Source organism: Hemicordylus capensis, chromosome 1, assembly GCF_027244095.1.
Source record: "Hemicordylus capensis ecotype Gifberg chromosome 1, rHemCap1.1.pri, whole genome shotgun sequence".
Taxonomy (NCBI): Eukaryota; Metazoa; Chordata; class Lepidosauria; order Squamata; family Cordylidae; genus Hemicordylus; species Hemicordylus capensis.
Genome location: NC_069657.1, coordinates 225,305,648 through 225,332,608, shown reverse-complemented (window position 1 = coordinate 225,332,608; position 26,961 = coordinate 225,305,648). Strand labels below are relative to the sequence as shown.

Genomic DNA, 26,961 nt, shown 5'->3' with positions numbered 1-26,961 from the left:
AAAGTTCTGGCTTAAATCAGAACATTAATCCATTTAAGATTGCAATCCTAGGCAAACTCCCATGGAAGTAAATCCCACTGAACACAATGGGACTTATTGCTAATTGAATGCACGGAGGATTGTGCTGTTATTCTAATGGTGCCTACTGTGACTATAAGCAGCTCTCCAAGAAGAAAGGTCCCTACTTGAGACTCTTTTATCTATCTCTGCCAGATATAGGGGGCCTGGAGGGGGGCGCTTGCACATTGCAAGATACGTGCTCTACCACTGGACCACAGTGTCTTTGCTATCACAGAAACAGAACATGGGAATAGACCCTAAGGAGCTGGCACATTGGGGAAAGGAACAGATGACAGTATCAGAGCTTATCTCGACTCCAGTTTCTCTCCAAGATCACTGGAACACTTCCTCTGTACTGTGGAAGGGTCCATTAATTTAATGTGGTTTCTATCCTCACTCCAAAACAAATGCCTGGAATTACTAGGACTCACTCTTCCAACAGGTCCTCAGCCAGGTTTTAGCATGGAATATGGATGAGTATGACAGCTTCTGTGTTACATCCATCCCACATTTTACCAACAGTAGAACCCACCTATATAATCATGTGGGTGCCCTTCACACACCTGATGCAGCACACTACCATCCATCTAGGTTTTACCTGTGTTAGGGGCCGAAAATGGTCTGAGGGCACGATGCATTCTACTACTGAAAAATGAAGCCGGTTTTGCCCTGTAAATTGTCTGCCGGCATGGAAGACCACCTGAAGGTGGTATATCTAACAAATAAATAACCGGATTGGGCTGCCCACATAAGATAGGCCAGAGCAGTACTGCATCTGTGTTGCTTGCAGCCTACAGTTCCTGCTTACTTGCCATTCCCTTGCAGCAGCTGGTTATTACAAACTTGCAAAAACAATAGAAGTGATGTTCTAAAATGGAAGTCACTAGAAGGCAGGCCGCTCTTTGTGTGAGTCCTCCTTTCCCTCTCAAATGTGTGGAGGCTGCTTGCGGTTCCTGACTGCAGGGAGCAGGAAGGATGCTTTCCAGATGCTGAGAGGAGCTTTCTTAACAAATATTACTTCTTTACCTGTGCTGAAGATGGCACTGGAAATAGAGTGTACTTTCTAGTAAGTGAGATATTAGTAAGATAATATCTAGTACAATAAATACTATTAGTAAGATAAGTATTTTAAATAAATAAATAATAAATAAGTAAGCAAGCACAAGTAATTCAAGTCCTCCCCAGCAATGGTGTGTGTCCTCACTTCAGAGTCTGTCTGTTTGTCTGTCTGTCTCTCTCTCTCTCTCTGTGTATGTATGTGTTCAAGATTAATTGTTACTACTAGTCTGGTAGCTGTGGGCCACCTCCAGCCTCAGAGGCACAATGCCTCTCAATGCCAGTTGCAGGGGAGCCACAGCAGGAGAGAGGGCAAGCATATACCTCTTGCCTGTGGGCTCCCCAGAGGCATCTGGTAGGCCAGTGTGTGAAACAGGATGCTGGACTAGATGAGCCTTGGTCCTGATCCAGAAGGGCTGTTCATACTACATGCCCCGAGGTGAGGACACACACCATTGCAGAGAGGGCTTCATGTGCTTCTTGGTTTCCCCAACTCCACCCTACCACTATGTGCTTTCAATTTCTGACCTCTGAGGAGCAATAATCATGGAGGGCTATCTATGTGGTGTGATGTCTGCCTCCCTTCCATATATGGAGTTGGTCACAGTGAGGTTATATGAGGCATTACCCTGACCTTTGGATTAAATGAGACAACATTTACAAGGTAAACAGTGACCACGGCTGACTTCCAGCCTACTCCCCATCCAGCGCTTTCTCTGAAATCATGTTACCACAAAGTCATTCTGAGTTTTAAACTGGGTATGGAAATGAGGATACCATGGACAGCCAGGAAAACAAACAAACGGATCCTAGAGCAAATTGATCCAGAATGTTCACTCAAGGCGCAAATAACCAGGCTCAAACTCTCATACTTCAGACACATTATGTGGAAACCCAGCTCCTTTGAGAAGTCCATAATGCTGGGGAAAGAAGGAAAGAGAAGAAAAGGACAACCAGTAGCATGCTGGATGGACTCGATTACGACAGCAATGAATGCACCACTGAGAGACCTTAAAGGCCAAGCTGAAGACGGATCATCCTGGAGAGAATCTATCTATGTGGGTCACTAAGAGTCAACACCGACTTGACGGCACGTAATCAATCAATCAATGGAAATGAAATGAAAACACACTTTACAAATATGAATGAATTTTAAACTGGGTATGGAAATGAAATTAAAACACATGTTACAAATATGGAGTATTTTAATGCTCCGAGGGTAAGGGATTTATACTCCCAAATAGCTCAGCTTTATTATGGCAAGTAAACCCAACAACAATAAAGGGAGAAGCATTCTGCTACCTTCCCTCTGCCTCCCACCCCCAATATCTGGCTCACAGGGTATAATGGAACCTATAGAATGACTACTCTCTGGTCTTCTAGGCTAGAATCAACCAACAGCTGTTTCAGAATCCTTTGTTTTAAATCCTAGGTTTCTAGCCCATATGGTTATGAGGGAATGCCTGAAGCCATATTGAGAAGATAAGATTCCAGAAACAGAAGGGAGTTGAGGTAGCCACCTGGAGGAATTTGAATAGCCATATATACCCCATATATCCCCTCAACCCTCCTAGTTCCTGTTCTTCTGTGCAGCTTCCACCTGACTGGCCGGCTAAATAAATAAATAAAACGTGACACTAGAAGTCAATTGATACATTTTATGCTATTTTATAAACATAGAGTGTGTTTATGGAGTTTTTTTCTCCCATAAGAGTCCAAATGGCTTCATACATTTTACCTCAGCAACTCTTGCAACATTACAAGTTAGACCAGCATGATTGATTGAACTAAAATATCGATTTCCCATCTTTGTACTCAATGCACATAAGGGAAGGTAAAAAACATCATTTAGAACAATAGAAATACCAGTTTCAAACACTGTAGGAATTAAGCAGGTGCCAATTTCCCCACCACTGTATCTCCATCTTGGGAAAAGCTCCATATGTTACATTTGCGACTCTCATGAAACTCTTGAACGAACGATTATTATCTCCATTCTACTGATGGGGAAACTGAGACTGAATTATATCCTGCAAGTTTTGGCAGGAGCTGAAACTTAAGGGGATTTATAGTCCATGTTCACTACACAAACTGTCTTTATTTCTATCACTTATTCCACCACCACCCCCATAGCATCATATTGCCTTCCAAAAGCAATATGATAGAAGTAGAAGACTAGCACTTCTAAATATGAGTCCAGACAATATTTAATTGTGATCATGAATACTGATGAACTGTGTACAGAGTGCTTTACAATGGTTTCCTTTTATCCTCACAACATACCTAATGGGGTAATTTAGCCTGAGAATTAGTTTCCCTACATAGAGACCAGATGCTATAAATTGCAGAGAGGCCTCTGGACCTCAGGCCCTTTCCTTGACTATTCAACTTCCATTTAAAAAGAAGAAGAAAAGCAAGGTATAAGACCCAATCTGCCACTAAAGTAAATCTATTCCTGCCTTTCTGACCAATGAGTGCAAGGGCCCTGGGATAACTAAAAAGCACACTTTTATAACACTGAAATATATTGCAGTAGTCGTTGAAACAATGAAATAATTGTGAACATATTGGACTGTTCATATTTAGGATCTACACTGAGTCATTATCTCCATCTATGTATAACTCTAAGCCTCTTCATCAGAACATTTCTGGCTACAGGCCTGAGTATGATACACAGATTTCCCTTGATGGAAATTAATCTCTGAGGAGGAAAACATGTATATTGCAGTGCACAATGTGTATTTCTTTTTTCACAGGCAAATGAGGTTTTGTGCCTTTGATTGCTGCATGAAAGGCAGGAATTTAACAAATTAAGCTTTTCTTCAGTGTTAAGATGGGGAAATGCACCTCTGCTAAATGCACCTCTTCTGCAGCTTTTCAAATCACAGGAGACTTGCTAGAAAAGAAAGAGAGCTTCAGCAGGACCACAAGCACAAACATGGTCTGGAAAACCTTTGGGCAGGATAGGTAAAAAGGCACTGAAGACATATTTATTCACCCAGGCTTTTAATTCGATTTATAGTTTTAATACTTTTAATGTTGGGTTTTAACTGATTTTAATGTTTAATTGATTTTAAGGTTTAAATAATTTTAATTGTAAACTGCCCAAAGAGATAAGTTAGGAACATAGGAAGCTGCCATATACAGAGTCAGACCATAGGTCCATCTAGCTCAGTATTGCCTACACAGACTGCCAGTGGCTTCTCCAAGGTTGCAGGAAGGAATCTCTCTCAGCCCTATCTTGGAGATGCCAGGGAGGGAACTTGAAACCTTCTGCTCTTCTCAGAGCGGCTCCATCCCCCGAGGGGAATATCTGACAGTGCTCACACATCAAGTCTCCCATTCATATGCATCCAGGGTGGACCCTGCTTAGCTAAGGGGACAAGTCATGCTTGCTACCACAGGACCAACTCTCCTGTTTTGGGCAGTATAGAAAACAAATAATAAATAAAAGAAGAAATGAAATGTAGTTAAGTATCCCTCTGTGCAGAATCAGAAGCAGAGCAAGTGGATAAAATTTCTACATGTCTTATCTGCTTAAACTTAGAACAGACAAACTTAATGGAAGGTATTTTTGCCAGTGGCTATTAGTCATTAGCTAAATAGAGCCTCCATGTCCATTATCAGCTGCTGAGAGGGCAAATCATAGGGGAAGGAAGGCTGTTGCCTTCATGCTCTGCTTGTGGGCTTCTTGGAAACACCGGAGTGGTCACTATTAGGAAGAGAATGCCAGACTAGATGGACCCTATGTCCACCTAACCCTGCCAAGTGGGCAAGAAGCACCTTTTAAAATGCTGTTTCTTTTGCAGCTGTGTGTGTAACACACACACATGCACTGAGAGTCATTGTGGCTGGGGTTGATGGAATGTGTGGTTCAACAACATCCTGGAACCCCAGTTTGAGAACCCTGTAGTAGAGCTCTTCATTTGTTCTTTAACTGGATACCCTCCCAGGATTATTGATGTTGTTCATTGAAGCAAAATAACATGTTACCTGCTCTAAGCTGAAGGAGCAGTGGCAGCGGTTAGGTGTAAGTAACTAAATGAATGATAAATTATTACTCCTTCCTATTGAAAACTGGAATGGAGTGGCCAAGAATGTGCAAGCCAGCCGAAAATGAATCATTTCTGTCTTAGGCAAATGACAACTCAACTGTGAGTGGGGAAACAGGGAAAGAGTTAAAATTCTTAGAACAGACTGAGAAGGACAAAGGCACATGTTGAAAGGTTAATAGGTTATACAGTACCTTAACCTTTCCACTTCACTAACTTGATGTGTTCCTTCTCTCCCATTCAGGCTGCTTTAAGCCAGCCTCCAAGCATAATAGACAGCATGTTTATAAAAAGCAGATTGATGTAGCATTAAGCCTTTCTCAAGCTGTTTACACACTGGTGGCGAATTAGGTCTGGCTTCTTCTTCTTTTAACTAATAGTTTTGTACAGCAAGTAGGTCCGTCTTTGTAATGGTGCTTTTGCATCAGCATGTGTCATGGAGGAGTTTTGTTAAGGGCATGTTTCTTTTTAAATCTGTTTACAGTGAGAAAAAAAGAAGACACAGCTTTCTTTAATCTTTCTGTGGAAAATGTGCACATGGGGAAATCTGAATTACTCCCTATTTAGTGACGTTCTTTCTTGGACACATGGCATTTGTACACAGATCCTAACTTAGCCATGCATTTGGTAGATGGCCTTGAGAAGTTAAGCCTCAGTTATTAGCGCAGTGGGGAAGTAACTTGCCTAGGAAGCAAGAGGTTGCTGGTTCAAATCCCCACTGGCATGTTTCCTAGACTACAGGAAACACCTATATTAGGCAGCAGTGATATAGGAAGGTGCTGAAAGGCATCATCTCATACTGCGTGGGAGGAGGCAATGGTAAAGCCCTCCTATATTCTACCAAAGAAAACCACAGGGCTCTGTGGTCGGCCAGTGGTCGACACCGACTCGACGGCATAACTTTACCTTTAGTGACAGTTATTGCAGGGCTGCTGTGAGGATTACAGTAAGGAAACTTATTGTATCAGCTTCGGGCGATATACCAACTGTGACCTTACCTGGACAGAGATAGCTTGGCCACAGTTACTCACACTCTGGTAACCTCTCGCTTAGATTACTACAATGCAGTGGGGCTGCCTTTGGAAACAGTCGGGAAACTGTAGCTGGAACAAAATAGAGCTGAAAAATTATTAAACGGGACTTGATGTTTTGAGCATATTACGCCAGTGCTTCGCCGTTCCCGGGCCCAGTTCAAAGTGCTGGTTTCAACATTTAAAGTCCTAAATGGCTGGGACGGATTACCTGAGAGAATGTCTTACCCCATATGTTCCTACCTGTACCTTAAGATCTTCTTCAGAGGTCCTCCCCAGAGTGCCCCTTCCAAACAAGTTGAAGCTGGTGGCTACCAGTGAGAGGGCCTTTTCGGTGGTTGCACCTTGTTTATGGAATAGCCTGCCCAGTGAGGTCTGCCTGGCTTCATTACTTTGTTCTTTTAGATGCCAAGTAAAGACCTCTTTGTTCACACAAGCCTTTTAAATTCAGGTTTTCAGATTTCTTCTGATTTTTAACTCATTTTAAAATGAGTTTCTAAGCTGTTTTATATTGTATTTTGCATTTTCTTTTTACTTTTTTTGTCTGTTATGATATAATGTGTCATGTGTTTTTATTGTGTGTTTTAATCCTCTGTTGTGAGCTGCCCAGAGAACAATTTGTTATGGGATGGCTAACAAATAAATTTTATTAAAACAACAACAACATAATCTACAAATTGAAATGGAAAGGCTGTGGCAGAAAAAGACCAAAATAATCCCAGTGGTAATTGGTGCCCTAGGTGTAATTCCAAAACACCTTGAAGAGCACCTCAACACCATAAGGGCCACAGAAATCACCATCAGTCAACTACAAAAAGCAACTTTACTGGTAACAGCCTATATTCTGCGACGATATCTATAATAACAGCAACAACATTGATAATAAAATTCAGCCATCCCAGGTCCTTGGGAAGGACTCGATGTCTGGATAAAACAAGCCAGTCAATAACACTTGTCTGTGTAAACAACAACAACAACAACAACAACAATATACACCAGGATAAAAGAAACCAGTCAGTAACACCTGTCTGACTGTGTAAACAAGAAATATTAATATTAATATTAATATTAATATTAATATTAATATTAAATAATTATATTTGTTGTTGTTGTTGTAAATTACTCACCCTAAGTAGGCTTAATAGGGCAACTTATTATTACTATTTTTATTGCAAGAATTTTTTTCAACAAAAAATTTTCAATGTGGTTTACATAGCAACAGAATGAGAAGATGGTTCCCTGTCTCAGATGGGCTCAGGTGTATCTTACCCTTGCATAAACTAAAAATATTTAGTTTAGTTTATTACTATCAACAATCAAAGATCAGCAAATGCAATTTAAAACTTTATAGAAAAGTACGGATAAAAAGAAATACATAAAATAACAATGGTAATAATCAGAAGGAGAACAAATCCTATTTACATATAAAAATAGCTGTTATCCAACATCCTAACTCAGCCAGCCAATAATTTAAAAGACAGGACAGGAAATTAGTTGCTGTTGAGTCCTAATAGCAAGAGCAAAATTTAGCCACCTTATATGTAATAGGGGGGATTTTGTCTGCAAGCAAAAAAGCAACATAAAATTCTTCTGAACCACCAGGTAAAGATAATACAATTGGAGTTAATAAAGTCTGTCATATGTCTTTATAGAATAAACAACGCAACAGAACATGTTGTACATTTTCAACATCCCCTAGAGTGCAAGGACAAAGTCTGTCACTTCCTGGAACCTTCAAAAATCTCCCAAAAAGCACTGCAGAGGGCAGTACATCGTGTCTCGCCCTGAAAAAAGCCCTTTGATGGCGGGGGTAAATTAAAGTTTGTAAATAACAAGACGAACCTCCAAAAGGAAAATCAAGTCTCCTCCTGATGTAGTCAGAAATAAGACTAAGGTCATTCTTATATTCTATGTCCAGAATTCTTTGTTTCAACACCTGTACAGCCTGGTCATAACTTAACAGAAAAAGGCAATCTTGAGAGAGGCCCAAGGCTGAGATTTTATTCTGGACAGCTTGCATCCAAGATGACTGAAATCCATCAGCCAGGACCAGAGAGATCTAGCTTTGAGGGGGAAAATTGATCTTAAGCCAATAAACTAAGATTAAGATCCATACCCTGGCTTCAATTCTCTGAATCCCCAATTCGAGTCTCAGCGCCGCATTAGAAGAGCAACTAGAGGCTCTAAGAACTGACCTGATGAATTTAGATTGCACAACTTCCAACGTCCTATAAGAAGGGTACGGGCCAAGGTGGGCACCATAAAGAAGCTGATTCCTAGATTTGGCCACAAATAACCTTAAGGCAGCTCGTATAACCTCACCTCCCTTGGTATGAAAAAAAAATCTCAAAGTGGCAGCGGAACTCCCTTGTACCAATTGAGCTACATGGTCCGTGTGGGCCTTCCAAGACCCTCTGGCATGAAGAATCACACCAAGATACTTATAAATGTTGACCTGCTCAAGTCAATGGCCCTCAATGGACCATTGCAACACTCTAGGCCTTCTAGCAAAAACCCATGACCTTAGACTTCTGATAGTTAATAATTAAATGATTATCCCTACAATAGCAACCCAACTGCCTAAGAGCTCTCCTAAGCCCAACAGGGGATCTAGCCATGATTGCTGCATCGTCTGCATAAAGAAGTGAAATTCCAACTCCTGCAATGGCTGGAGGATGAAACCCTGGATCCGTTAAGTTGGCTGCTAAATTATTAACGTAAAGATTAAACAGTGAGGGTGCTAATATGCACCCCTGCCCAACTCCTTTATTGGTAGAAATTGATTGAGACAGGGATCCATTAGGGTTACATCTTACCCTTATGTTGGAATTTTCATGTAGTAGGTGACACATTAAAAAGAGAAGCCACCTATCAATATTCGTTTGAGCAAGCTTTTCCCATAAGGTGGACCTTGAAATAGAATCAAAAGCTGATTTAAAATCAATAAATGCAACATACAAGGAAGACCTAGGCTTGCTATAATATTTATCAGCTAAATGACGAAGGGTTAATACATGGTCCATAACTGAGTGCCCTGATCTAAAAAGGAGCGCTATCAACTTTGGTTGATTCGACAGCTGCATCCATTCCTTGAAGAGAACAATCTCAAAAAAGTGGTGCATCAGCTAGTAACCTCCAGGCTCGACTACTGCAATGCGCTCTATGTGGGGCTGCCTTTTGTACGTAGTTTGGAAACTTCAGTTAGTTCAAAATGCAGCAGCCAGATTGGTCTCTGGGGTAACTTGGAGAGACCATATTATGCCTGTCTTAAAACAGCTGCACTGGCTGCCGATATGTTTCTGGGCAAAATACAAAGTGCTGGTTATTACCTTTAAAGCACTGAAAGACTTGGGTCTGGGCTACCTTAGAGAGCACCTTCTTCGGTTTGATCCCCATTGCCTATTGAGATCATCTGGAGAGGTCTGTCTCCAGTTACCACAGGTATGTCTGGTGGCGACTCAGAACTGGGCCTTTTCTGTAGCTGCTCCTGGCCTATGGAATGCACTCCCAGCAGATATCTGCAGTTTAGGCTCGCTGTTGGCCTTTAAGAGAGCCCTAAAAACATTTGTTTGGCCTGGCCTTCCAAAGTTTGTAAAGTGTTTTAAAAAGTATTTTAATTGGTTAAAACCAGGCTTCCCCAACCTGTGGCCCTCCAGCTGTTGCTGAACTACAACTCCCAGCATACCCAGCCACAATAAATTGTGGCTAGGGACTCCGGGAGTTGTAGTTCAGCAACATCTGGAGGGCCGCAGGTTGGGGAAGCCTGATTTAAATGGTTTTAATTGTCTTTATATTGTCTTATAGAAAGTATTTTAATTGGTTTTAAATGGTTTTAACTGTTTTTATATTGTTTTTAGCACTGTGTTCTGAATTGTGTGTTTTTAATGTCTTTTTAAAATTAAAAGGTCTTTTTAAAGTTGTTGTACACTGCCCAGAGCCTTTGGATGGGGTGGTTTATAAATGTAACACACAAATAAACAAACAAATACCAACCCCCTGCAAGGAAAGAACATCATGTGCTGAGGGCTGGTGAGGAAGACCAGAATGACCAAGATGAAGATGAGTTTTTGTGCACCTGCAGCTGGATTAGAAGATAAGCAGTAAAGACTGATGTTGCTGTGTAAACATTTGGGTACCCCATAGAGATAGGAGGTGCTATAGTTTCATATGAATTACTGAGATGGAAAGATGAACAGGGAAGAAGGTCGCTCATAGACATTACACATTTATTCCAAACTGGAAACCAAGAGCATACCTTGTATATGGAAGGGAGGTCTTAAATTAAAGTCTTAATTTGACCCAAGATTTACCAGGGCACATCCTTGAAACCTGCTAGGCCTCCATTTTATAGCACTAGAACTCAGCATTTACTTTGAGCATGTGAAGAGTGCTTTCTCTTCACAACTGGCTAACCCGAACTTGCTCCCACACCTCTAGGATTAAGGGGAAGAACTTCCAGGCCATGCTTTCCTGGCAGGCTAGTATCCAGGAATCGATAGATATTAAGCATTGGTGCGGGTTACACCAAACAAATGTCAGCTAGCCCTGTTACCCTGTTGCTAACGAAAACCACAAATAGACCTGTGGTACCTTAAAGACTAACACATTTATTGTGGTATAAGCTTTTGTGTGCTAGAGGCAACTTAACCAAATGCATGAAGTGTTTACATTAAAAGTTTGCAAAGATTAGTTACACTAAAAAAGAAAAACAAATAATATTCAAAGTTGGCTGGTGCAAGACACTATATACATTTGTGAAAGGTTCTAAATTTTATCCCACTCAGATGAAACAAACAGATTTAATTATTAAGCGTAGCTGCCATAAAAATATCCACTCAATGCAATATTGTGATGTTTTAAAAGAGCAAAAAACAGCTAGATCCGTTAAAATCTGGTGGTCTGGCAATCCTCCATCACGGTGGCCTACTTTAAGAAGGGAAGAGGGCTTTCCAGAAATCCGCTTGCCACTCGCACACCAAAGAGTTGATGGTGGTGGTTACTGAAATAACATGTCTCAACAATTCATACTAAAACTCTGGATTTAGCTGTAATTCCTAAACCTGTTCGGACAGCAAGCATAGATTGTCTGCTGCCAGCCCAGACTGCTGAGGCTTCTGCACAGCACATCAGCACTATCACTCTCGCCCTTTCTGCTGCCACCTCTGTATTCTACCTGCCAGCCTTTTCTGCTACAGGGAAAGGTCAACATGAGTGAATGTATAACTTAAGCCTTGATTTGGGGGCGGCAAGGGAAGGGGACTCAATCAGTGACCATCAGAGTGTGCGTTATGAGGCCGTTGCACAAGCTGCGCTGGAACTTGTGGGTTCTGGTAAAGATCACCAGAGGCTCAATTACAAGGCTTAATAGTTCCTATTAGGAAAGAGATAGACCATATTTTCAGAAGATTCTGTCTGCAGTTTGATCTGGCTCTGATCCCTAATTGCTCAAAGGCAAGGGGCTACAGTCTGACACAGTTGGGTGTGTGCTTAAGCCCACTGATTGGCTTGTCTCTGTGTTGGATTGTGGCGGAGGTGTTGAGAGCGGGGTTGTGTACTCTCCATAATTATTTAGCAGTACTCTTATCCGTTGTGTAAATTAGATAAGAATTAGAAAGCACTAGTAAAGTGCTACAGAAATGAATAATGATGATGATGATGATGATGAACAAATTGCCCAGCAGCAAAGACTCTTCCACTTCCTCAGACGCCATCTGTATTGGCCACTGCGAGGAGAGAGGATAGTGAGCTAACATAGCCATTTAGGGGCTTTTTTCCAGACTGATATGCTATTGTTGGTAGAGGAAATCATCTTCTTTTCAAGGAGTGGGTGGAGGACCAGTGAAGATTGTGCAAATGAACTAGAAGTCCCAGATTGCTTTTGTACAGCTCCATGTACTCCACAGGTAATTCCATTTCCAAACACCACTTTAATTAACAGCACTTAGCACCTACCCAAGAGGTGCTAAGTGCCGCAAGTTGAAGATGATTAGCACCTCTTCTCAGCGCTTGATTGCATTGAACAATACCCCACTGTTGCTCTAAAGCCATGTGAGGAAAATATGCCATATACACTGGCTGTCACTTGTCCCAATTTGTCGCCTAGATTTTCAACTTCCAATACTTTGTCCTTGTTTATCCTTCCGTTAGCCTAGCAGGTTTCTCCTACCATTTCCAAAATGAGAGCATGCATGGTATAGTATACAAGCTACATACTCTGTATTTACCAGAGGACAACAAAGGTGAGGCTGCAGCTCCATCAAACAAATACTTGTAAGATATAAGATTCCCTGTGAATCACAAGTCTTGGAGACATTACACTTTTTTAAAAAGTGCATTGACCTTTCTTTGATTTGTTTTGATTGACTCACTGAAATAGATGGGCAGTAATATCATGACATACAACAGGAAGTAATCCTCCATGTAACTAGTGTATGGAATTTGCTACTACAAGATGTGCTGATCACCATTAGCTCAAATGCCTTTAAAAGAGAATTAGACAAATTCATTAAAGATAACTCAATCATTACCTCTCATCTCACCATGTAGACACTATGGAACCTCCAGGTACAGAGCCAGTATATCTCTAAACACCAGGTGCTGAGGGGGACCCAGTGGGTGGCAGCCATTTTTTTCATGCTTTTGGTGTGGTCTTCCTAGAAGCATCTGGTTAGCCACTCTGGGAAACAGGATGCTGGACTAGATGGGCCTCTGGTCTGAAATCCAGCATGGCTCTTACATCTTTATATTTATTTCTCCTAGGCGTACCCGTCACTAGTCTCATGCATGGTAGCTCTTGCAAGAAGCTGCTGGCCTAGCAACGGGAGGGGGAGAAAACGGCTGCCAGGATGAGGAGGCAGTGGCGGTGGGTCTGGCCTGGCCCAGCCACCAGGATGAGGAGGTGGTGGAGGGCCCAGCCCAGCCACCAGGATGATGAGGCAGCGGTGGGGGGCCAGCCCAGTAGCCAGGATGAGGCAGTGGCCAGGCCACGAGGAGGAGGTGGTGGTGAGCCCAGCCTGGCCACTGGGATGTGGAGGTGGTGGCAGAAGGAGGGGACAGGACAGCTTGAAAGCCAGCCAGAAACTGTGGCTGGGCCGGGGGTGGGGGGAGAAGCAGGACCGGTGGGCCTTCAGAGGCACAGATACTCTGCGCTTGGCCCAGCTAGTTCTTATGATTTTCTCAAGAGTGCCAAAATTTAACATTCAAACTACATTTTTTGCTCAGATTACTGGTGCCCAATAAAGTAAACCTGGATAAATGTGAATATATGCAAAAACATTCTTACATTGTTTGAAAGGAACCAAAATTCCCCCTAATAGTAAAGTGGCTGTTTCTGTGCCACTTTAGGGGATGCAAAATGGTGTTCCCTTTAGACAAGGAGACCGTTTCTGCATATGCAGGGAAAACCCTAGGTGTGGGGAGAAATATTAGCTTGTAAAGACAAAAATGAATGAATAAATAAATAAATAAATCCCAAAGTGGAAGACCAAGGGTTGTGCATGTACACTAGAACCCTGGCAGCATGAGGATACAGTGAAGGTGCAAGCCCGCCTTCTGCAGAGTGGCCGAAGGGGCCTGCATCTTCCTTTCCTTTGGCCTGGTGGGGCGTGGTGTGTGTGTGTGTACATGTGCACATCCAGTGTGGTGTAGTGTTTAGAGTGCTGGACTAGGACCAGGGAGACCTGAGTTCAAATCTCCATTCAGCCATGAGACTTGCTGGGTGACTCTGGGCCAGTCACTTCTCTCTCAGCCTAACCTACTTCACAGGGTTGTTGTGAGGAGAAACTTAAGTGTGTAGTACACCGCTCTGGGCTCCTTGGAGGAAGAGCAGGATATCAAATGCAAAAATAAAATAAATATAAATCAATCAATTCCCCCAACCAGTTTCCTACCTTCAGATGCTTTAAGCTGCTAGTGGGTCTGTCCCTTTGCAGATTAAAATGTCCTCTGGGGGTAATTAATTAGGATCAGAGAGAAAACTTATTTTCCCCATCCAAATTAATCCCCCTGCCTCCAGGACTGTTTAAGATGAATAAGAGTCAGAGCTCCAAACAGTTTTAGGATCTAGGGGAGGGGGAATTGGGGTGGGGCGATGCATGCCATGAGGCACGTGTGTCTCCTGATGTTTTGATGCCCTGATTTCCCCCGAAGCCTTCTGGACTTGTCCTGCTCTGGTTCAGGGTCCTGAACTGCAACCCTGCTCTGTATAGTGCACAAGTTCAAGGCTGTTCAGATGGCCCCACTCTCAGCTGCAGCACAGGAATGGGTGTGCATGTTAAACCTGAAACTGAGTGCTATGGAGAGACTGTGCAATAGAGAGGAGAAGGCAGGTTTGGGGGCAATGAACTGGGAACTTTGTGGGAATGTTCCCCCCTTGCCACTCCTTGCAACTCAAAAACTTATCTATCTTTATTCTGTATCTTTAATTATCTGGGGTTTATAAGTCTGATGAAATACCCAATCTTTTGATATACTGTTGGTGTTTTTTAACAGGCTGTGATGCTCTTCAGTATCAGTTCTATGCTTTGCTTCTCAGGATTCTGCTAGAGCAGGGTTTCTTAACCTTGGGTCCCCAGATGTTGTTGGACTACAACTCCCATCATCTTCAGCCATGGCCTTTGTGGCTGGGGGTGATGGGAGTTGTAGTCCAACAACTTCTGGGGACCCAAGGTTAAGAAACCCTGAGCTAGATGAATGTGTTTGAAAAAAGTGTGCAGGAAAAAATGCAATCAATCTTTCAGTTTTAGCCATTAATCTAATAACATCAGAGGTTTGAAATAAAATATATGGTGGGCAGGTGAGGATCATCTTCTCCAGCAGTCATCTGAGTTTTTATTAGGTTTTTTTTTTACATTTTATAACCCAAATCTTCCTCCAAGGAGCCCAGAGCGATGTACTACATACTTAGGTTTCTCCTCACAACAACCCTGTGAAGTAGGTTAGGCTGAGAGAGAGTGACTGGCCCAGAGTCACCCAGCTAGTTTCATGGCTGAATGGGGATTTGAACTTGGGTCTCCTCAGTCCACTCTAGCCACTACACCATGCTGGCTACCTCCATCTTTGACACTGAAAAAGCTCACATGCCTCCCAGCACTCGGAAGAGATTCAAAGATTGAAAATATAACCAAACAGTATGTACCATCTTGAACAAACCCAATGACATTTTCGGGAATAAGCATTAGAAAATACAGTTATTACCATGTCTATTCCCTGGCACCTATACCTGTTTCACACTACTATCGGTGCACCCAATTTCATTTTGACTCTCTCCAAGTAAAGGTGCACATATGAGTTGTGTGGCATTTCCAGACAGAGATATCACCATCTGCCTGGACCCCTCTTTGGGGATATTTTGATTGTTGCCTAAGACTCACCTTTTTAAACTTAATTTCCCCTGAAGCTAGAGCTTCCAGAGCCTGTAATACTCCTGCGGCAGGGAGAAGGTGCCTTTTAAAAAATATGTGGTACTCTGTCTACCAAAGACAACCACAGGGTTCTATGGTTGCCAGGTGTCAACTCCACAGCACATTTTACTTATTTTACTCTATAAAGGGCCATGGGCACTGTTGGAAGTTAAATATAAACAACAGTAATTAAGTCATATGAAGGGTGAGAAGGAAAGCCCAAAGTTGGGCTTTTGAATTGTTCAGTTTCCTGCAAGGGCATGGCTGAGAGCAGCATCTACAAGCCCAAGCAGAGCAGTTTTCTTCCATTTATAGGATGCCCAAAGTTTGAATCTCCGCTGGTATGTTTCCCAGACTAAGGGAAACACCTGTATTGGGCAGCAGCGATATAGGAAGATGCGGAAAGGTATCATCTCATACTGCGCAGGAGATGGCAACGGCAAACCCTTCCTGTATTCTACCAAAGAAAACCGCAGGGCTCTGTGGGCGCCAGGAGTCGAAATCGACTTGATGGCACACTTTACCTTTAAAATCTCAGAACGGAGAGCAGCATCAGGGGCCAGTAAGGACATGGCAACTGCCCTGCTGCAACAGGCCATCAGGGCATCAAGGTCACTGTCATCCCGCGCAGCGCTCCGTGCTTTACTCACTCAGCAACTGGTAGTCAGAGGCATACTGCTGGCTGAGTAAACCAACCACGGAAGCATACTGCCTCTGGATATGGAGGTTCAATTGAGCCGATTGGCTAGCAGCCGTGGATGGGCCTAACCCTCGTGTGCATTGGTCGAACCCCATTGAAGCCCGGAGCCCTTGGCATCATGTCCCGTGGCAGAGACTTCCCGGAGGGCGTTGTGGGCGAAGAGGCTTCCCTAGGACGCCTCCCGCCCGCCGCCAGCCGCCTCTTTCGGAAGGAGGGAAGGCGAAGGGGGCGTCTCCCAGGAGGAACTCCAGCGCGGGTGGGCGGGCCCGGGAGGCGGTCTTGCAGCCCTTGCTTTAGAGCGCAGGTGGCTCCGGCTGGGAGCTCCATTCGCCTGCGGTGGCGCTTCTTCGGCTCGGCACGCCGCCGCCGCCGCCGAGACGGCAGAGAAGCGGGAGCCGCCGGGCTGCATCGTGGTTGCCCCCACGCGGGCGTCCCTGACCCGCAGCGTCCCGCCTGGATCTCAGCGGTGACTCCTCGGGGACGCATCCCCCGGCCGCGGAGCCGACGGAAGCTCGCGGGCTGCCTGCTACCGCCAAGGAGGACGCGGCTGCACACCAAGAGCGGCGTGCGGGGGCCGGTCTCCTCCGTCTCCCTGCGACGGGCACCTTAGCGTGGCCGGCCGGTTCCGTGGCGCGCAGACCTGCCTGGCGTCCTGCGGACAAACTTCGCTCCGAGGGGAGGAAAGCCGATCGGGCCGAGGAGGACGCGCGCCAGCTCTCCTGAGGCGCGCACACACGGCTGCATGGCTCGGCTGGGCCCAATCCGAGCCTGTTCTCTGCCCTGGACTACCCCGAAAGGACTTTTGGACCCCGCAGCCTGTAGAGTTTAAAAACAAACTTTTCCTGTTGGCCAATTCGAGGCGGAGGCGGCGGCGGCTCCAGATCTTCTTGCTCCTGTCCCTGCGCGGAACTGCCAAGAAGAGGGAGAGAGGCTGATTGACATGGGAGAGAGTCGCCTCCAAGCTGGTTTGTTATGGAGTTTGTCTTTTTTTGTTTTGTCGGGTTTTATCCCCCTTAAAACACCTGCCCGGAGAGTTTCTAAGGAACACTCAGTCGGTATAAGGACTTGGGGTTCCTAAGAGAGGGAGATGAGACTCGAGGGGGTGGGGTGGGGGGGATCCAATCATGTGTGCCTTGAGAGTTACCCTGGGAGACCCTGCCTGTGACCGGCAACATCCTCTTTCTTGGGAGCAGTCATCGCAATCCTAGTTTTAACCTCCCCGCATCAGCCTGAATAATTCCACCTTGCTCTTGGGGCTCTTGTTTGGCTGGCTAGTAGTGCTGCTTGCCATGGCTGGGTTCAGCCCTAGCCTGAGAGACACTTTGTTGAGCCTTTTGCTCTTCCTGCTGGAGGCTCCCGTCCCCGCGCCCGCTGCATCCAAAGCCATCGTGTGCCAAGAGATCACCGTGCCCATGTGCAAGGGCATTGGCTACAATTTCACTTACATGCCTAACCAGTTCAACCACGACACGCAAGACGAAGCTGGGCTGGAGGTGCACCAGTTCTGGCCGCTGGTCGAGATCCAGTGCTCTCTGGACCTGAAGTTTTTCCTCTGCAGCATGTACACCCCCATCTGCTTACTGGACTATGCCAAGCCTCTGCCGCCCTGCCGGTCAGTGTGCGAGAGGGCCAAGGCTGGCTGCTCTCCTCTGATGAGGCAATACGGTTTTGCTTGGCCGGAGAGGATGAACTGCGACAAGCTGCCGGTCCTGGGAGATGCCGAGTTGCTGTGCATGGATTATAACCGGACGGAGACCACCACGTTGCCCCCCTTTTTTACAAAACCTACTCGTCCCTCCAAAGGTACCCACAAAAACCTCACTCCACTAAATGGTCAGCATCCTCCTGGTGGGGACTGTAAGCGGGCATGTGAATGCAAAGAGCCTCTGGTCTTAATCTCCAAAGAAACCCACCCTCTCTACAACAAGATTGAGACAGGTCACGTCCGCAACTGTGCCATCCCCTGCTTTCAGCCCTATTTCACCCAAGATGAGAAGACGTTTGCCACCTTCTGGATAGGCTTGTGGTCAGTCCTCTGTTTCATCTCCACCTTCACCACGGTGGCCACGTTCCTGATTGACATGGAGAGGTTCAAGTACCCAGAGCGTCCCATCATTTTCTTGTCCTCCTGCTATCTCTTTGTGTCCATTGGCTACATCATCCGGCTTGTTGTGGGCCATGCCAGTGTAGCCTGCAACAAAGATTACAACCACATACACTACGAGACCACAGGGCCTGCACTCTGCACCGTGGTCTTCCTCCTGATCTACTTCTTTGGCATGGCCAGCTCCATCTGGTGGGTCATCTTGTCTCTCACCTGGTTCCTGGCCGCTGGGATGAAATGGGGGAATGAGGCCATTGCTAGCTACTCTCAGTATTTTCACATGGCGGCCTGGCTTATTCCGAGCGTCAAGTCCATAGCTGTGCTAGCCCTGAGCTCAGTGGATGGGGACCCGGTGGCTGGCATCTGCTACGTGGGAAATCAGAACCTGGACAAGCTCCGGGGTTTTGTGTTGGCTCCCTTAGTGGTGTACCTCTTCACTGGGACCATGTTTCTGCTAGCAGGTTTTGTGTCCCTCTTCAGGATCCGGAGCGTTATTAAACAAGGGGGCACAAAAACGGACAAGCTGGAGAAGCTGATGATCCGGATAGGTATCTTCACTGTCCTTTACACTGTTCCGGCCACCATAGTGGTGGCTTGCTACATCTATGAACAGCACTACAGGGAGAGGTGGGAGATTGCTCAGAACTGCTCTTGCCCTGGCGACAAGCACAAGCTGAAGCCTGACTATGCGGTCTTCATGTTGAAGTATTTCATGTGCCTGGTGGTGGGTATTACCTCTGGGGTCTGGATTTGGTCTGGCAAGACTCTTGAGTCTTGGAGGCGGTTCACAGGTCGATGTTGCAGGAGTGGGAAGCCCATCAGCACTGCCATGTATAGTGAAGCTAACACCGCACTGACAGCAAGGACTGCGGTGCCCAGTTCGGCTTCTTACCACAAACAAGTCCCACTGTCCCATGTATGAAAACGCACCTTGTTTGGTCACAGTTGGGAGCAGGTAAGCATGGCATGACTACGCTCCCAGCTGGAAAAGGTTTGGAAAGGACCCTGGAGCGCTCTCGCTCTCTCCGCCCTGAGACTATTTGCTTCACCTCCCATTTTGAAAAGAGGGGTGTGTGTGTGTGTGTGCATGTGTCGTGGCGGGGGCAGGGGGATCACGTTGTCCATGTCGTATGATTGCAGGGTTTATTAAAGCCCTACTCAGACATAATGTTAAATGCATGTACAATCTGTGTACATTGTATGCACATTCAGATCTGTATACACATACAGTTATTCCGCTATATTCTGTGTACAGAGAGTAGTACACTTTCTGTCAGCATTTGAGGTGTCCTGTGTTCAAGTTCACTTTTAAAATAGACACATATACAGTCATTGATACAAAAACATCTATGTGCCCACAGATGTCTGTACAAATAATGTCTGAATAAGACTAAAGAGGAGCACACCCTTGTTGACGATATCATCTCTCCTTGCAAAAAGTGTACAAGGAATATATTGGGGCCAAACTGTACATCTTAACACAAATTGTGTACATCTTGTCCAAACAGTCTCTCTCCCTCGTTCTCTTTTTAATGGAGAGCTGCCATGGAAGCAGCAATTGTGAGCAGAAGAATTTGACAGGGAGAGCGCCTTCTTAAATGCTTTACCTTCCTTTACCTGCTTATCCACTCAAAATCCGACCCCCCCCGTACCTTTACCCACTTGGCATGGATGATTTTGAGCAAACCAATAGCAGGAAGCCAACTGGTGAAGCCAGCCTTCTTCTCCATTCCTTTGCTCTGTGTTGGCAGCTGTTTCTTTTGGGGGAGATGGACCTGTGCCTCCACTCTGATACGGAGTTTGGCCCTTAGGGTGCATTTACTGCTTAATTTGAGACATGGTTGCTTAGGGTCCATTCCACTAAGATGAACTGGGATACGATGGGCAGGCAAATGTGTTTGTCTGGTTTCTAGTAGCAGAATTGGTATCTTTGTAATGCTGACCTGTCTCAGTAGTGCACATGCTACTGAAGAGAAAATATATAGACAACCTGTTGGAAGGGAGGATCTACTTGTAGGTTGTGGAGTTAAACAGAGTCCAGTTTCAGGTTTTATTTTTGGATGGAGCAAGATGACCATCATCAGTTTCTTCACACCTCTTGCCCAATTGAATGGCAGGCAGCCACTTAAAGCCATTGGTGTGAGTATTAATTTCTCTTATACAGCTGCAAAGATGAGTTTCAAATGAAAGGAGGGAGGGCAGCATTTAAATATTGATAGTGATGCTTGCAAGAAGTCCTTGTTAAAGCCAGAAACAGCACCTCAGCTTCACACATGTATACGTTCTCTCTCTCTGCACCTGTGGAAAAGTGCATTGTTTTAGTGTTCACAATCTAATGCCTGAAAGCTTCTTTTAAACATACTCAATCAAAAATGATTATTTTAAAGGTTACTCACTCCTATCCTTGGAGATTTGGCCCAAAACAGAAGATGAGGGAATGAAAACCTGTTATTTGTTTTATGAGTTAATTGTCACTAATTAACTCTTGTGAAACAAAAACAGATTTTCAGAGTTCATTTGAGTGCCAATTGCTTTTTGAGGTAAGGAACCCATCTAACAACTGGCATGGGATAAGCAAATTGCTTTATATTTTGGCATGACGGAAGCCTGAACCTATGCAAACTTTTTCAGAAGCATGTCTCACTGACTGCAGTGGGGATTACTCTCAAGTAAATGTGTGTAGGATTGCTACTTTGAAGGTTCTGTACACACACTTGAAAAGACACAACTTTCCCTCCCCACAAGCCTGTTTTTTTGTCTGCCCTCTACCATTTTCTGGCAAGATGGTTTTAATGTTTTGACTATTGGTATTTTTAAATGGGAGCAATATTGCCCATAGTTGGCCTGGTCTATGTGAGCATAGATCTTTAAGGTGTGTGTTTATGTCTTCTCTCTAAAAAATAAGGTAAAACTCTGACCCTAGTTCAGCCCCCTAAGGTTGGATTAGTTGTGCCAAAAACTATAGGCAATGACAATCAATACCCAACACTTTACAGAAAGGGTTCAGCACATCCCTGACATTGAAACCCAAGCTGCAGATGTCTTCTGAAGGAAGCTTTTTAACCCCTCTTAAACTGGTACACCTCCCCACTAACATAAAATAGTGGATTTGGCAATGGATCAGCAGTTTCGAGGGTCACTCCTACCTATTCCAATATTAAATGTTTGCACTTTAATGATAAATGAAAAAAAAATCAACATAAGATTATTTTATAGAATGGTGAGATCACTTTGCAAAGAGAATGGCAAGTTTTGTCTCTAACGGAACACTCTTGGAGAGAAGAGAACCTCGCCTCTTTGCATTTAGTCTGAGGGAAGAAAGCAGATCCACCCACCCACTTAACTAGGACTTTGAGGTTACTTTCTGCCAGCTGCTTCAGCACTGATTCTCCCTGCAGGAGGGCACCACTATGATGCAGCAAAAACAGTGTCGCTTTTCCTTTAGAGGGGCTGGTTCACATGTGCATACTTGACCTACATATGTGAATAGATCAAATGCCACAGAGCTTTCATGTCTCTCCCTCTCACCCTCGAGACAAGGCTTCTCAGTGAAGATGGTTTCCATTTATTTCAGTAGGGAAGCTAAAGTTGGTTTAACGCTTTCAATTGAAATCAGGGGGACTAAAGTGTTTAACTTTGAATCAATCCCACAGTTCTTGAGAGAGAAATACAAATCCAGTATCTTCCCTCCAGTTTCCAATTCTTTTAACAAGGTAGTGGTATTTCTGCTTTACCCATTTGTAGCCAGCCTGCACTTTAATAAAAAAATAACAATTAACAGAATCTTAATACCAGCACCTCACCCCCACCCACCCTGTTAGATGGCTCCACTTGCTGCATTGTGCTTGGGTGTCTTTCCAGCTGTACCTGGCTTGCCATGTCTGCAAGAGCAGCACTTGTCTAATGTATCCAGCATTCTGATCTCACTTACTACATAGAGAAAAGCATGAAGGAACCTGGCTAGGTTCTTACATTGCTTCAGTAGCATGGGAGCCACAGTGGTGTAGCTTCTTTTTCTTGTGCAATTGCAGTAATGTGAGGAGGAGGCGGCTGCCATACTGCTGAGATAGTAGAAGAACTCTCAGGCTTTGTCTGACCATCGCAGGTCTTGCATTTGCTGGGGCTCGCTAAAAGGAGTGTGTATTATTTGAAAAGGTCACAGCCAGTTCCTGGAGCGGAAGGATGCGACACTGGTCGTGTCAAATGTTAAACATATACATGATGTAGGAGGTGGCTAAATGGAGTCGTGAGACCAGAGGCTCACTAGGAATTTGGTGAAAGATGTTTCATTCTGAACTGTAGCTGGAACCACTTTCTTCTCGATCCCATTTCAGAAAGAGGAAGGAGAGCTTTCCTGGCTAAGTTTCTACAGATTGAGAGTTTTAGCGGTTTTACGGGATGGCCCCACCCAAGCACATCCAGCTAGAAGCAGAGATTTTGGTGAACTTGCTTCTCACTTTAAAAAAACAACCACCAACAACCCCAAATATTCCTAGTAAGAAGCACAGGGCTTGAAATGATTAATATTTTGGATGAGATGATGCAAAGAAAGCTGGAGTATTAAAGACTGCCAGGATACAGAGTGGGGTGAAGCTAGGCCCCACATTTTCTGAGGCTGGTGTCTAACTTGGTAGGAAATAAACTTTCACATGGCAAGGTTTATTTAGTGACTTTTTTTTTAAAAGGGTAGTTTGTATCCCTTCCTCCAAGACTGACCTGAAGCAAAAACACAAACTTCACAGGTTATTATGCATACTTTATGCTATCTAACTCCTATTTGGCATGCTGTGGTCTGGATTATGTGGGTTAACATATATGTGAATTGAGGTGACTTGAAGGAACTATTGGATTGGATGGCCTTCTGGTCTCTTCCAGCCCCATAATTCTGGGGATACAGTATCCACCCCACTCCATCAATCCTATCGCCCTACAGAAATGCAACTATAGTTGCATTAACCAGAACATTAGTTTAGGACCATCTTTAATTAAGGAAAGGGCCCATCATAGAGCTAAGGAAAAGGCTAGAGTGAACTTCTGGAACTGAATCGAAAGCACCCATTGAGCATGATGATGGACACAAGGGTGTTTTGCCTGGTATTGGCAGTTTGCAGGGTGGTGGTGGGGTGCATAACCTCTTTCAATACAACACTGGAAGTGCCAGGACTGCATGGGGACTGGGATTGCTTAGTGTCCCTCTTCACTCTTCATGTTTTTGTATCCATTGCATGCTGTGTTTCTAAGGAAGATTTGTTAGAAAATGCTGCTGAGCAGTATTGACTGTAATTACAACTAATAAAATATTATAGCTATTTTCATTTAAAATATTACTGAATAGTTTCTCCTCTTATTTTCTTCACAATATTGGTCTCAGTTATCTGAATGTGAACTTGAGAGGTAAATCAACCCTTAACAGCCCTAAACATTGAGGCCACAATCCAACACAACATTGGGCATGCTGTAATCCATTGAAATCAATGGGCTGAAGTGCAGCAAATGTATTGGGTTGACATTCCCAATGTGTGGATCAACACCTCCCGAGAACTTCATTTAATTATCTTGAATTGATCTGGCCCTGGCTAGTACTAATAGATAAAGATGGATTTTCAGTTGTGAAGATCATAACATTGATTTAAATATGAGAAACTATTCAGCATTTCAACTATTGAGCTGGGGCCTTGAAGAGTACAATGCTTCAGGCTCCAGAAATGAACAAAATCTCTTTAAAGAGAGAGGGTGAGAAGATCTTTTAAAAGGGATTAAACAGCCCCTTTCTAAATGTGGGTACTGATCCACCTACCCTCTCCTAAGAGACAGGTATGCCTTTTAGGATCCGAGCATTTTAGGAGGAGCATCAGAGAAGATGCTCCTCCTTAAAGAAATCATTACAACTGCTTTCAGAGACTCAACCATCATGGGAGATCTGGATCCTGCTGATATGAAATTAACATTTAACAAGCATTGACACAAACCTCTTTTGGAACAAAACAAAAATAAACACAAGCTCACATTTTCTGGCTAAACATGAGTACAGTAGAAAATTCTGATTTCACAGACCCCAAATCAGAACATACTTGTTTGTTTACTTTCTAAGGTTGTACCCCACAGAATGGTGGCATGGAGCAAACAATAGCTCCGCTCACCACAACTTTCAGAGAACAAAGAACAAACGTCTGTTAAAGATATCTTAAGTAGAGGACGTATCTTAAGTAAAGGAGTTTGTCTTGGGTCAACTGGTTGGATACACCGGCTAACTACTCTGGTCTGCTGTGTGCTTGAGAACCCCTTCTGTGGGCTGTTCTAGGCAGGCAGCAAAAACTGGCTTATCAAAGGCTTATCAAAGCCCTGGTGGGCTGCCCTATTTAGCCAATAAGGCTGGGCTGCAAAGGGCTGGGCTGGATGGACCAGGGCCCTGTGTCCATTCTGATCCAAACTGTGAATGTGTTTGAAGTCACTCAACCTTGTGTTTTAATATGTCGCTTGCTTGTAGTCTGATACAATTAAGTTATTACTGTAATGAAACAAAAAGCTGTGCTTTCACCATAAGAAAACTAAATGGAGAAGGCATGGTGAAAAAAATTAAAGAGTTTGAAAATTGAGCAGCAGCGCATTGTGCAATGAATGGAATTATATTCAAAAGGGCAGAAAATGGCAAAGTACAAGTTATTAATTTTGACCCTTGCAGGGCTCCTTTAATCCAGGCATCATCATGTACATTAATATGTTCCAAGATGGAATTGCACCATGTAGTTATAGAATGTAAATAGTCACATAAAAATAATTAATTTTGTATATACTGAATCTCTTGTGAACATTTGATACGGGTTGGAAGCAGGTTGTATTCTTGCCAACAGTGAAGCAGCTTAGGGTATCGATAACACAATGGAAGCCCAGGGCATTAAATCACTTGACTTGATGTTGCATTCATGCTTATGTCTCGCTGCTCTTTCAATTGTGCCTTGTATAGATGAAGCTTTTGAAATACTCCTTGCAATATGATTAATAATACCATGCCAAAAGAGGGTTAAAAAGAGACCACTTGGTTGATTCTGTAAAAAGCTTTAAGAGGAAATAAACCAACTTCAATCTGTCATCTAAGTAAGTGACTCAACATGTTTATTGCAACTGTAGTTAAGGGATCATTCTCTATGAGAAAAACTGGTGTAAGTCTTTAATACTTTTTACTGGCAATTTCCTGTTGCATGTAATCAACGTACAGGGCTGTTGGGAACAAAATGCACATCTTGATCTAGGAAACTTAAGTTGAAGAAGAATCATACAAGTCAAAATTGATTTTTGCATAACATCTACTTAATTTGCACATTTGTCAGAACTACAGAAGTTGAATATTGATAATAAATGTGCAGTGTCTTAACAAGACACTGGTACAATGGTAGAGGAAAATGACTAGAAACGGAGGCAATATTCTATCCCGAAGCACAGACATTCATTTGCACATACCATATTTACCCACATAGAAGACGACTCTGCATTTTAAAATTTATTTTACATTTTATATCCTGCTCTTCCTCCAGGTTGCCCAGAGCAGTGTACTACATACTTAGGTTTCTCCTCGCAACAACCCTGTGACGTAGGTTAGGCTGAGAGAGAAGTGACTGGCCCAGAGTCACCCAGCAAGTATCATGGCTGAATGGGGATTTGAACTCGGGTCTCCGCAGTCCTAGTCCAGCACTTGAACCACTACACCACTATGGCATTTAAGATGGTCCCCTTAAAAATACAGGTTAGATACAGGTATTTATTGTATTATCAAGTAAATAACCTGTATTTACTTTAAAGGAAGAAGACTCAGAGATTGAGGGAAAGGTAGTCTAAAGTTCAATCATCAAAGAACTTGGAAAAAACCTAGTCTTGGATTCAAATATAGGGTATTCATAAAATAGATTTCTTAAAATGAAATAATTTCTTAAGATTTTGTACAAAGGCATCAAATTTTGTATGAAGTTACCCATGAACCATGTCATAGAAGAAAGCCACAACCCCTCAAGCAGAAGTGGTTTTAAAAAGACATTCATTGTGTCTAATTCTGGGGACAACAGTTTTAAGACTACTGTGTGTGCACATTACTTTTTGTGAAAATATGAAGGAAACCGGAGATTGTATTTAGAGACTTCGCAGAAGAGAGTTACGAGAAAACAAACGAGCATAATTGTGCTTCCTAGTTTGTGATTATGGTGACCAGAAAACTAAATGTTACATTGTAACACAGTGGGGAACGGGAATGTATTTATTTCTGGAAAGAAACCACTGCAAACACTATTTCAGAAGTTCAGCTTTGTAGCAGCAGCAGGCTTCTGAGCTGGGGCCTTGAAGAGAACCTAGAACCTTTCAGTGAGAGTATCCATATACCCTGAATTGATACTGAAGTGTGCCTTCTTCGTACTTCCCTGCTAGCACTTGCATTGCCAGGCTTTGCATAGCTTATGTTTCTGAAATAGTCTTCCCAGGAAGCATACACTTCTTTCCCTTTCTCAGAGTACTGCTTAATAGGCTTACAGCAGGAAACAAAAGTCAACATATTACTATGGTTTTCAGTTTG

The 26,961-nt window shown here is 43.7% G+C and overlaps 1 protein-coding gene across 1 annotated transcript; it reads left to right on the top strand.

The window, feature by feature from the left end:
- Positions 1-16,510: 16,510 nt before the first annotated feature.
- On the top strand, positions 16,511-25,499 carry FZD5 (frizzled class receptor 5). Its single transcript, XM_053284477.1, has one exon. It carries the CDS (start codon positions 17,590-17,592, stop codon positions 19,324-19,326), a length of 1,737 nt encoding a protein of 578 aa, XP_053140452.1. The 5' UTR covers positions 16,511-17,589; the 3' UTR covers positions 19,327-25,499.
- The last annotated feature ends 1,462 nt before the right edge of the window (positions 25,500-26,961 follow it).